Source organism: Artibeus jamaicensis, unplaced genomic scaffold (assembly GCF_021234435.1).
Source record: "Artibeus jamaicensis isolate MK-2021 breed Jamaican fruit bat unplaced genomic scaffold, CSHL_Jam_final contig_391, whole genome shotgun sequence".
In the NCBI taxonomy this organism is placed as follows: Eukaryota; Metazoa; Chordata; class Mammalia; order Chiroptera; family Phyllostomidae; genus Artibeus; species Artibeus jamaicensis.
The window spans coordinates 9,058,929-9,071,928 of NW_026521814.1; the positions used below are offsets into that span (position 1 = coordinate 9,058,929).

At 45.2% G+C, this 13,000-nt stretch overlaps 1 protein-coding gene across 1 annotated transcript in view; it reads left to right on the plus strand.

Annotated features, from left to right (window-relative positions):
• The window catches only part of GAD1 (glutamate decarboxylase 1), a 42,862-nt gene extending 30,432 nt beyond the window's left edge, over positions 1-12,430 (plus strand). The window contains exons 11-17 of the mRNA XM_037139537.2: positions 814-930; positions 1,996-2,060; positions 5,163-5,241; positions 6,289-6,438; positions 8,803-8,910; positions 10,122-10,211; positions 11,033-12,430. Of these exons, the coding sequence (XP_036995432.2) occupies positions 814-930; positions 1,996-2,060; positions 5,163-5,241; positions 6,289-6,438; positions 8,803-8,910; positions 10,122-10,211; positions 11,033-11,206 (783 nt within the window). The 3' untranslated portion in view covers positions 11,207-12,430. The remainder of the gene's footprint in view (positions 1-813; positions 931-1,995; positions 2,061-5,162; positions 5,242-6,288; positions 6,439-8,802; positions 8,911-10,121; positions 10,212-11,032) is intronic.
• Positions 12,431-13,000: the final 570 nt, after the last annotated feature.

Sequence of the window (13,000 nt, forward strand, 5' to 3'; positions counted from 1 at the left end):
AATCTCATAGAACAGATGTATCCACAAGAAACTGCCAGGTAGTTGTCAGGCCATTTACCAACTTGTTTTGGTTACATCCTTCACCTCTTTCTCTAACTGTAGTTGTTTGCTGGGGTCTCAGCAGGTGAGACTGGTGGAGATGTCACTAGGACTGAGCAGAAAGCAGAGGTGGAGCCAAGCTCCAGTAGAACCCAGGACTCACAGATTTCCCCCAGCCTGCCTCACTCCACTTGCTCATCTATTTCTTGTTCACATCAAAATTTTACCGTGTCCACTCTTAGTGAAACGATGTATATCCAGTTTTAAATAACCAAACAATGCGTCAGTATGTATTATTATTACATCAGTACACTTAACATAACACAGCTTCTAAAACTACAAAGCCCAGATGAAAGTCAGAGCTACCTGCCTAGCACCTGAAACTAACTATTACTCTTTCCTGCTTTACTGTTTACCATAGAATTTGTCAATAGCAAACATACTGTGTATTTTGCTTACTTAATTTTGTTGGTTATCTGTCACTGCACAGTAGAATGTAAACTCCATGAGGACAGAAATCGTCATCTCTTTTGCTCACTACTGTATTCCCTACTCCTACAACAGGGGTCGGCACATAACACACTGCTCAGAAATGATCTGTTGAATAAATGAATGAATGAGTGAATGTACTGACCAAGAATACTCCCAGATGTAGTATCTGTTACCACATCAGCTCAGCTGATCTCCAAATAAATGCCACCGCAATTCAGCCGCTTCCTGTGGAAAGGAGAAAGGTTAAAAAGGGCTAATCAGCCTGTCTCTCTTGCCTTACAGGGATATGTTCCTCTTTATGTCAATGCGACTGCTGGCACGACTGTTTACGGGGCCTTCGATCCGATACAGGAGATTGCAGATATATGTGAGAAATACAACCTTTGGCTGCATGTCGATGTAAGTGCTCTAACTCCCAGAGTTGCCCAGTCCAGTTGGGGGTGGAAGCCGCTCCGCTCTGTGGTTCACCTCAGGCCTCTTCCGCCACCCCAGCTGCCTCTCTGTCCATACCACGTTAGTTCTGCTCCTCTGTGATTCATTTCAGAACATGGTCTCTGTCACCTTCCCAGGTGGCTTTTCTCTGGAGAAATAGCCACAGAGAGAAATATAACTGATTTCAGAGGGAAAAAAATATAAGATACAATATGTAGAAAATAGTCATGAATCTGGATGCCAAGCTAGCTGTCTTCAGCCAGCCATCTATGACACTTTTCTAAAAAAAAAGCATATCTGGTTCCTGTAGGAAAAATAAGACAGTATATGGAAGGAGTTACCACCTAAGAGATTTAGTCCCAGATTGTCCCAAGAACAGAAAAGATACATTTTCACATACGTGACTGAGTATATTTTTCTCCTTTTTCTCGCTCCATTCTCTTATGGATATAACTTCTCACAACTGGACAGTTGGGTCCCCTGTGGTACTGCTGAACAAATGACTAACAAAGGCTGTTCTTGTGTCATGTGATGTCCCAAGCTATTCTGGAAATGTATGCATCAGCGTCCCCACAAAAATGTCGGGGTGTAGCGGGTGCTGTGGTGCACATCCAAGCCTGGCAGGGCTGCTGCTTTCTGGGTTTGCAGAAGCCCTTAGGATTCCGCCCTCCAGAGAACCAGATAGCAGGCCCCGGTCCTTCGCGCCACTCCCAGAGCCACCCCTCGGGGTCATCGAGTGTCCTCTCCCTTTCCAGAGGACTTGTGGGCTTTGGGTGCTGGCACCACAGGCTCACACGCGATGCACCTGTATTGCTCACAGCTACTCTGACGCTAACCTGGAGGAACTTATGAAGAAGCAACAAATGACGAATTACAACCGCCACTGGTGAACAATCAGTGTGGATTCCTTTTGTCAGAGAAGCTTATGTTTTGTGACCATTTGCTTTCTCATGTTTTAGTGGAGGTGTGGAGCGACTGGGTTGGATTCTTAAATGCCACTGTCCCCCCTCCCTGCTTTCTGTGTCCTCACAGGCTGCCTGGGGCGGTGGGCTGCTCATGTCCAGGAAGCACCGCCATAAACTCAGCGGCATAGAGAGGTAAGGGCCAGAGTCCAGGCCTCCTTCCACCCAGGCCATCAGACAAGCCGTCCTCGAGTCCGCTGGTGTTCCCACCATCTCATTTCAGTCTGACTAAGCTCACTCTTGCTCAGTAGGCATTTGTTGTGCGTTTATGGTACGTTAGGCACTGCTTTCTCAGTCACATGACTCCTCCCCCCAGTGAGTTCACAATTTAGAGAGAGAGAGAGAGAGAGACAAGTAAACAAACAGTTACCACCCCATGTGATAAGCACAGCAACGACGTGATTGCTAGGTGCCCAGGGAGGAGAGAAGAGAAAGCAAGCAATTGGCAGGTTTGGAGGCTGGACGAGAGTTTGCCAGGGTTACAGGAAGGGGCACTGATTTGTTTCACTCTCCTTTCTCATTAAACTTACTGCTGGGAGAAGGGGAGGACACTCAGCTCATCCAACTTAATTTTCTTGTTCACCATCCAAGTTCAGTGGGTGTGCTAAGCCAAATATGATTTTGACCTGACTCTCATGTGTTGATCCCACTGATTGAGCAAATATTTACTGAGCACCTGTCACAAGCCAGGCAGGCATGATGTGGGCACTTGGTTACCCACCTTCCGTCCAGTCATCTATGGCACTTTCCTACAAAATGTGTGCCTGGTGGTACATGCAGGAAAAATAAGGCAGTATTAGACTGACTAGGAGATTTACCCTCCCGAAGCTTACATTCCAGTGGGCTGGATGTACATAAACAAAGAGATAGTCCACCTCTCTCATAGTAAAGAAAACTAAAAGAGGTTAAATAGCAGTGAGTGCCAAGGCACGTGGTTTGAGACGGGGTGGTCAGAGGCCTTTCTGAGGAGGTGACATTCAGCAGCACTGGAATAATGGAAGACAGGAAGCAAGGATACAGGGAAGCGTGTCTAGGTGGCAGGAAGGACAAATGCAAAGGCCAGGAGGCAGGACCGTTCTTGGCAAGATGGTGGAGGACCGTCAGAGAGGCCAGTGTGGTTGGAGCACAGTGACAGGTGGGAGCAGACAGGGCTGGAGAGGACACTGGGAGCAGGCACACCCGGGCTTCTCCCCCAGAAAGAGCTCCGGCTTGAGGCGCTGTTGCCTCTGCGGTGGCTCTTCCCTTCTGGCACAGTTTCGAAAGGCCAGTGTCAAGGTGAGTGGGACTGACTCTTTGCAGCATAGTTATTTGGCTCCATAACTTGGAGGATAATATATTAAATACAGATGAGCCAGTTCAGCTGTACTTTAGAGTTCTTAGGCAATTTTCACTTTCCCTCTGAGTGTAGGGAGACAGTTTGCATATGTTAAAACACATATGTCTTCTGAAGGGAACTGAATCCATACCGTATCTTATTACTTTCCACCGGTAGCAGCAAAGGATCATTTACTTCAGACCCTTAGGACATCGCAAAACCACTTAATATAAGCGATCTAAATATAATTTTTAATAACTCAGTGGTTATAGCTATGAGAAAATTGATTAAATCTACTACCTTTAAAATATGGCTTGACACACTAATGCATTTTAATGGCTAAGCATTTGGTCAACTTTTCTTAGAGCTTTTCATAGGTCTCTTTTACAAAGGTTTTCTTTATTATACACTCAGGGGCACAGGACTTCAGTCCTTTCTCTCTTACCTTTAAAAAAAAAGATTTTATTTATTTTTAGAGAGAGGGGAAGGGAGGGAGAAAGTGAGGGTTAGAAACATCAATGTTGAGAGAGAAACAGACTGGTTCCCTTTTGCACGCACCCTGACCAGGGACCGAACCCACAACCCAGGCATGTACGCTGACTGGGAATTGCACCAGCGACCTTTTCCTTTGAGGAAGGACACTCAACCAACTGAGCCACACCAGTCAGGGCTCACTCTTGTCTTTGAAACACAGTGCATACCTTACTGTCACATTTACAGTAAATCATTTTCCCTCTAAATGACCTAAGCAAGATGAAGAGGTTAAAAATTCACAGCAAGGATTTAACTATAGGGAGTACAGAGTCCATATAATTCAGAGCTAGTTGCTGTGTCTTGGGAAAACACCCTTCGCAGGTGTTGCAGCCTGGGCCCAGCTGTGGACCAGGCCATTGGGAAGGACTCTAAACCACTGAAGCAAGTTACTCAAGTTTTAATTGTCATGCATTCTACTTAATAGTTTCCATAATGTCCTCACTGGTGTGCTCCTTACCCATTTAATTGTGTCTGACAGAGTGATGCAGTTGCTAGGAGACCATGCTTGTTAAGCTATCTTTGCAGCCTAAACTGGCAATGTCATGTTCATTTAGCATTTAAACAAAGCTGCTAAGTAGTCAAAGTCTAGAATTGTTTAAATGATTCTTGCTTTTAAGCGTCACTCTTCATACTACCTCATAAATAGTCAGGTCAGCATGGCCAGCCCATTGCATAACTAAGAACAGGAAGGCAGAAGCAGCCAGAGCCCAGCCTAGAAGGAGGCAGGTAGTGCTGGGGCAAGGAGCACTGGCTCTGCGTTCCACTCCCTGGACGTGAACCTGGGCTCCTGCACCTCCTCACTGGGTGACTTTGGGGGATGCATTTAGTCCTTTTGTGCCTCAGTTTCTCCATCTAAAATAGAGACTAGTTCCTACATCAGAGGGTCGTTGTGAGAATTAAGTATCCCAGGTGCAGTTATCAGCAATATGTATTTATTAACTCATCTTCTCCTTTATTCAATTCTATGACAAATACTCCCCATTTTACAGGTGGGAAAACTGAGGCACAAAGGAGTTATGGAACTTGCCCAAACCAGCAAATGTCAGAGCCAGGATTCAGATTCGGACAGTTGGGCTCCAAACTCCTGAGTTGTTAACCTTGACCCCATACTGGCATAATGCCTGTAAACCTCTCAGAGTAAGAGGATACATAAGTTCTTCGTAAACAGTAGCTGGTATTAGTAGCAGTTATTCAGAAGAGGCAGTCTGCAACTTAGTACCCTGAGACTGCCTGCAAAACAGTTGTTTACCACTTGGTTAGTCAGTTTAGGGGACTGGGCGTTGAAAACCTGGACTGACTTGGGTTGTGCTGGGTGGTGGTTTCTTTAAGAGGGCAGCTGCCTCTTGCTGATTCCTGCTCCTTTCTCAGAGCGCATGTGTTTCTCTCAGGGCCAACTCAGTGACCTGGAACCCTCACAAGATGATGGGCGTGCTGTTGCAGTGCTCTGCCATTCTCGTCAAGGAGAAGGTCTGTACTCCCTCCAGAGATGAGCTGCTGGCCTGCGTATCCTTTAGAAGGCACAAGAGAGCAAAGCATGGGGTCTTTTTACAGTGCTGGGTGGCAGACTCAGGAGGTGGACCGCCCCTGTTGGACCGTGGTTGCCGCTCTCCCCTGCCCTACCCGTTAGTCTGCAGCTAACCCTGTGCCTCCCCTGGGCTCTCGCTTGCCACTGCCCTTCGTTCTCCCTCAGTGCTCAGGGCCCTGTCCGTGACAGAGACTGTAAGGGCAGTATTTCATTTCACACTCCTCATGCTCTACAAGCAGAAGGGAAAGCAGTTGGAGTACCAGCTCTCGCCTCAGAAAAAAAGAGTGGTCACTGGAACATACTTGAACTTCTTAGAATGAATTCATGGTCCCAAGAGCTGAAAAAGAGTTGACCTTTCCATGTTACAAATGTCAGCTCAGATGAGCAAGAGCTGCTGACCCCAAAGCTCCTACAAATGAATTAGTAGTGTTTCCCTTCCATAAGTATCTAATAACAGGATGCTGCCCTCAGGCATCAGGTGCTCCAGGGAGGCATTCCGGGAAATCCGTCTCCCCCTGGAGGAGCCAGAACATGCACAAGCTCTTTACCCTGCTCCCAACTACAGTGCCTGTGAACTTCATAGGCAATCCTGAAAGAGATGGGGAGACTTCTTAGGGCGTGCTTTTGGGGAAGGAAAGTCTTTGCAACATGAGACCATCTTGTCCCCTGCCCAGTGAGGGCCGCCGCACTTCCCAGCCTTTGAAACAACCCAGAACACCCACGCCTACTTCCAGATGCCCTGAGAGGGACAGTGGAGGCCTTGTTCTTGGCCCCTGAGACAAAAGATTGCATTCTAATTAGACTGACAGAGGGAAAAGGGCAAAGGTATTTCCAAGTGTGGTTTCAGAGAACATCAGAACAAGCATGCGACCTCCTAAGACATTAGAAGGAAGATTGCATGTGACCCCAAGTCCAGCCAGCCGTTTCAAAGCCATCCATGTCTCTGACTTGTGAATACAGATGCACACCTGTCTTGATTTCCACAATAGGGGATACTCCAAGGATGCAACCAGATGTGTGCAGGCTACCTCTTCCAGCCCGACAAGCAGTATGATGTCTCCTACGACACTGGGGACAAGGCGATTCAGTGTGGCCGCCACGTGGACATTTTCAAGTTCTGGCTGATGTGGAAAGCAAAGGTATGAGAAAGGGAATTCAGGAAATAGAGCAGAAATGTAATTTGCACAGGCTGGTTGGCAAAAGAGAGGGAAGGTATATCACAGATAACTCAGTATGTGTTCAATCAATATCTAGGTAATTGAGTTAACTGTATTTTCTTTGCAATGAAATCACTTTATTTTTCAAGTCAAATTCTCCCATCCTCAGCCCTGGCTGGTGTAGCTCAGTGGATTGAGCGCAGGCCTGGGAACCAAGCAACCACGGTTCGATTCCCAGTCAGGGCACATGCCTGGGTTGCAGGCCAGTTCTCTCCCTCTCTCCTTCCTTTCCCCTCTAAAGATAAATAAAATATTTAAAAAAAAAAATTCTCCCATCCTCTATTCAGTCTCTTCAGTTTGAATTACCATGAAGTTTCCTTATAACTTTCTCTTCTAACAACTAGAAATGATGCCAAAATAGGGACTTCCACAACAATTCTTAGGTATGCTGCAATTATTTAGTGTAGATGTAAAGGAAGAGATAAAGATGAAACTACTGCATTATTGTGTACAGAACCCTGAATTCCTTTATGAGGCCTCAAATCATGGGATACATAAGACAGTTTTAAATCCTGTTCAAATAATGGTTTTCCCTTTATTTGTACTTTATACACCATCCTGGGAAATATATACTTTATTGTAAGAAATCCTACTGTTAGACTGAATGCTGGTTCTGCATTCATCAACCCTCCAGGTTACATTTCTGTGTCTAGAAAAAAAACAAAACAGCAGGCCCTGGCTGATGTGGCTCAGTGGATTGAGTGCCATCCTGTGGAACCAAAGGGTCTCAGGTCTGATTCCCAGTCAGGGCAACCGAACCCAATTGCCTGGGTTGCAGGGAAGGTCCCCAGTAGGGGGCTCACGACATGCAACCACACATTGATGTTTCTGTCCCTATCTTTCTCCCTCCCTTCCCCTTTCTCTAAATATAAATAAATGAAATCTTTTAAAAAAAGCAAACTATTAGAATTTTCCCCAAAATATGGGTGAGGGAGAGGATTACCACTTGACTATTTGTTTCAAAAGTACTCTTATGCAATCAAGTAAGGGCAAGTTTTATTTCACAGCTGTATACCATGTCCATTATTTTTATTTACCTACTGAAAATTAATTTTAATAATTTTCATGATTAAGATTGGGTCTACCTAACACCAAAACAGCAAGGCTTTCCAGTGAAATATCTAGTCAAATTTTTTTCCGTAGGAAGAATTTGACAGATCATTAATTCTTTTTCTCATTTAGCCATTTTGTCTTAATATAGAAATAGTCTGAATTTGATGTCTACCACAAAGTAATTATAGATATTTTAAGCACATAAAAACCATAAGCAACAAGAGAAAGAGCCCTTTCATTTAGAAATATAATAACCACACTGTCTCAGTAATTTGCATCCTCATTTTGCCTATAAATAACCCCTTGAACCATCTGCTGGAAGTTTGGCTCCTCGTGCAGTGCTTGCTGGGGTGGGGCCCTGGTGTAGCCTTACCTCCTGGGTGCAAAGTGGCCTGGCTGGTGTGTAGACCCGGCAGTGGCTGCTGCTTTACCAGGGTTGGACTTCACCCAGGCCCGTTAGCCATCCACAAGCCAGCCTTGTGCATCTGCTCTGGTTAACCCTGACCTGCTCAGCCACCTCCGCACTGCTGTTATTAATCAGTCATGCTGGCTTCTGAAACTCATGCTCAACCAGTTTGTCAATAGCCAAAGCTATTGCAGTCTCGGGGCATGTACTGAAACCAGTGACTTTCCCATCTGCCTGCCTGCCTGCCTGGCCCCACGAAGGGATGCTGCTGTCTGTGGGGAAGGCAGCCTGCCTGGGACTGTGGGGGACAGGTTTGACCAGGACTGATTGCTTCGGGAGGTGGGTTCTAAGTAGTGGTTCTCCAGCTCTCTGTGGTGAGGAGCCAGCGGGGTTTTTTAAACCTATCCAGATCAGTACCATAAAGATGAATTGCTTGAAAAATAAAATAAAAAACCATATGAGGTACAAGCACCAATTTTTAAAATGAGATTCAGTACACATTAAAATTATTCTGTCAAATCGCTATACAAGTTTCTTATTGCTTAATGTCAATTTCTGGACTCATCTTACCATGGACCAGTTACAGCTTGTGAACTGAGCAGCACTATCATACAGCAAAGCAGAAAATGCACTTCAGGTCTGGGCTGCAGGGAACTAGCAGGGAACTGAAGGCCTGTGGAGAATGACTGCCCTTCTTTCTAATCGTCTCCAAGAATATACTCATGTCCACTTCCAGAAGACGAGGACAGCACAGCCTTCGCAGATGCCCATCAGGGGGAAATACAACCTCTCACCAACGAACTTGACTTTTCTTTTTTTTCAAACAGGGAACAGTGGGATTTGAAAATCAGATCAACAAATGCTTGGACCTGGCTGAATACCTCTATGCCAAGATTAAAAACAGAGAGGAGTTTGAGATGGTTTTCAATGGTGAGGTAAGTTGTCATCGTGGATTAGACGTACAGCAGCATTTCCAGAAAATCCTTTGAAAGCAGCTCTGGAAGCCGTATTTTCTTACATTGCCAAACACTCTTTCTGAATTTTCATCCTTCTGCATGATTCATTCAACTCTGTCATTGTGTTGAATCCTTTGGATAAATTATTTCTCAGCTCTAAGAAGCTTATAGAATGGGCATATACTTGTCCCCCAGGACTGGTTCAGAAATGAAGTTCTAGTTTGCATAGGTTCGTTAGGAGGAGAGCAAGTGCGGTGGCTCTGCCCCACGTTCTCTGACACCATGCAGTGCGGTAGTTGTCACTCCGGTGTAGACCGAGTGCCCGCTGGGTGCTTGGCCCTGGCCCAGGAGCTGGGTTATGTGGTAGTGACCAGAACAGATACTGTCCCTGCCCTGATGGGGCTTGCAGTTGGCTAAAAAAAAAGTTTCCATCACTGAATGGGGGCCACTGTTGAATAAAAAAATTCACTCGTCACCCAGTATAATGTAACAACAGCTACATTCAGCTCAGCGGTCCACTTATTAGACAGTCTAGACTAGTAGGAACACCCAGGAGAATCACCAAAGGAGAAAGGAAGAGCCCAGGGCAGTTCAAATTGATGACACAGGGCTCATGCACTTCACCCTCGAGACCTTGCTCTGGTCAGCTACACCATTTTAAACATCCTCTGGGTTAAAGATTGAATGTCTCCAGCCTGTGAGAGGCAGGCACAACAAGGACAAACCCGGCAAGTAGGAAGGAAACCGAAAAACCGTAGCGAGAATCTGGAAGAACTAAAAAATGTAGCAGTCTTTAAGGGAGGGGCACTAAGTAGTTCCAGGCATCACAGTTAGTCCTGTCATATGGGTAAGAACTAATGTTCATTACGATAACCCTGAGTCATCAAGAGAAGAGTCAGTACGCCAGTATAATGAACTCAACAGAATACTTAGTTGTCAATAAAATGTGTTTCAAGCATCTTATAGGTATGAGGCACTACGGAATGGCAAGATGGATAGTACCCTTTTTTAAAAAAAAAAGTATTGGAATACAATTACGTTTTAACATTTCAATGTTTTTCCTTTTTTTGTTGTTCTGTTTGGTCAGAGAGCATTCCACCAGGGGTCTCAAGGGGTGTGGGAGAAGCCTTCTGTCAGGTTCTCCTAATTTTCTCTTTTGCTCGTACATTTGCTTATGAAAATCTCTGCAGCCCGAACACACGAACGTCTGTTTCTGGTATATTCCACAAAGCCTCAGAGGTGTGCCGGACAGCCCTGAGCGACGGGAAAAGCTGCACAGGGTATGGAGTCTCTCCTCTGTCTCATCTAACCCTTGGCCTTGCTGTGACTGGTCGGAATGTCCTTACGCTCCTGTGTTTTTCTAATGAGGGAGAGATAAAAATTCAGGACCTGGGGGTGGCGGGGAACCACCTTGTTATATTCTTCTTGGATCCGGACGCAACAGGGCCCTCCGAAGGGCACGTCCCTGTCTGAGGTCGGCGTTCTTTATTGAAGAACGGGCCCGTGCAGGCCGGCGGAATCGTACGCGTGTTCCTGGGAACTTCCATCTCAGCCTGTTTCTCTTACAATATATTTTCACCAAGTTCAAGTGTACCCTGATGCCGACCCATTCTGACTGATTGTTGATTTCCATGTCTAGTTTACATATTATTGCTACTTGTTGGTATATTTCATTTATGTGGCATTTCATTCATTCATCCAACCACTCACCAAATGTACACGGGGCACGGTCTCCACGCCAGTCTGCACGCCAGGCAAACTCCTGGGCCCCAGACTCCATAAGAGCCTTGATCCATGCTGTCGCCCAGAAGAGTTTTTGGTTTTTATTTTTATTTTATTATCATTGTTCTATGACTGACTGTCAAAATTCAGTCACATAGTATTTTCTGAGAGAACATACGACCGAGTAGACCCGAATAGTCACTAGACCTTAGCCACTGAAGAAACCTAGATACAAAATATTTCTTGTTTTTACATCAGTGTAAAAAGGGTAAAATGCAAACTGCTGTCTTTTCCAACCAAGAAATGAGCTGCGTTGTTAAAAAAAGAAAGAGCGGTGTTGACATCAGTCTCGAGCTTTGTTCTGTGTTCCCATCACAAGGTGGCTCCCAAAATCAAAGCCCTGATGATGGAGTCCGGCACGACCATGGTGGGCTACCAGCCTCAGGGGGACAAGGCCAACTTCTTCCGGATGGTCATCTCAAACCCGGCCGCCACGCAGTCTGACATCGACTTCCTCATCGAAGAGATAGAAAGGCTGGGCCAGGACCTGTAGCCACCCGCAGAGCAGCGTCTGTGGGGTCCCCTCCCGGGTCCCCTCCCCCGCCGGCACCTAGAGCAGCCTCCGTAAGTTGCCGAAACAATAGGCCATTTCACTGCGGGCGAACATAATATCTTGTAGAGTACTGTTAATCCCTTACTTAAACTCGTTTTAGTTAGCAGGATATAATGTTCTTTTTAAAAAGTTGCACATTAGGAACACAGTATATATGTACAGTTATATATACCTCTCTCTATATACATATGTATGTATAGTGAGTGTGGCTTAATAATAAATAGATCAGAGCATGTTCCCACTCCAAGACCATTGACTTGACCTTCAGCAGTTACCGAGCGACCAGACATGCTGCTAACTGGCTCCCCATGCAACCCTAGGAAAGATGTTTCTCAAGCCCTCGTGTTGTAGGGACTGAGGGAAATTCTGTTAGCAGGAGCTGACCTCGTTATCATTGTTTTTCCCACTGAAAGTGATGACAGATGAGAAGAAGCACCATTGGATGACAAGAGTCACACCCTCCCCATTAGTGTCCTGTTAGGGAAACATAGTAGCAGCTTCATTGTTTCAGGTGTACTGTTGCTGTATTTTCAGAGATCGATTTGTGTAGATTGTGCATATCTCTGTTGTCTGACCTTGGGGGCAAAGGGGAAACACATGTAATGATTTAAATGACTGTTTAATTGTAGGTAAATGAAATATTTGCTTATTTATATTCAGAGATTTACCATGTTAAAGAGGTGTCTTGTATTTTCTTCCCATTTGTAATGTACCTTATTTATATATTAATGCAGTAAGTTCTGAAAACTGTTTATGGTATTTTTGTGCATTTGTGAGCCAAAGAGAAAAGATTAAAATTAGTGAGAATTGTATTTATATTAGAGTGCCCTTAAAATGACTTAAGCATAAGTTTACTGTCTATAAGAGAATCCTGATACTGTACATAGAGCTATATATATAGAAATCGCATTACTAAACAGCATCTGCTCTCCTGTCACCCTCTGTCTGGCTGTATGTCTGGTGTTCCCGATGCTTTTCTAGTAACGGTTGGATAATAACTAGATCTCCTGTAATTTTGTAGTAGTTCATGACCAATCTCTGTGACTCGCTCAGCTCAAACCTAAGGCAGCATTTCCGAAGTCCTCCTGAAGATCTCAGATACATTGACCAGGCTCACCACTGTTTTTGAGGAAAGGAAATTCACACTGTGCGTTTGAGAGTATGCAAGAAGAATATAAATAAATAAAAATATTCTCCATGGAGAATTTAAACAAAATCTTCTTCCAGTTTGTGTTTCATGCAGAAAGAGAGATTTCCAATTACAGTCACTCGGATCGCCATGGCCCCTTCACTCCTCCATGGCACTACTCAGTACCCTTCCTAGGCTGGGACTTAACCCACTGGCACAGGTTCCCGAGCCCCTTAGCTACAAAATCATAATGATTACACTTTTAAAATTTTTTTGCAGTGTAAACCTGGGGGGAAAAAAGCCATCTCTTTCTCATTTTCCCTTTTGCGCCTCGGAGTTTCATTCATTCTGTCACTCACAGTGTTTCTTCCTCTGCACCAGGCACTGTCCTCTGACAAATTGTCCTTCTGGTGGGACTCCGTATCACCTGGTGTCTGTGGCATCTGAATGCCTCTAAGATGACAGGATTGCACCGTCCTGCTGCTTATGCTCATCCAGTGTCCCAGCTTTTGGTTCTGGAAATAAGGCCCATGTTCTGACATTCTGTTAGGCTGTAATAAGACCATCTCCCATGTTTGCAGTCCAAGGAGACCCCTGTTTAGCAC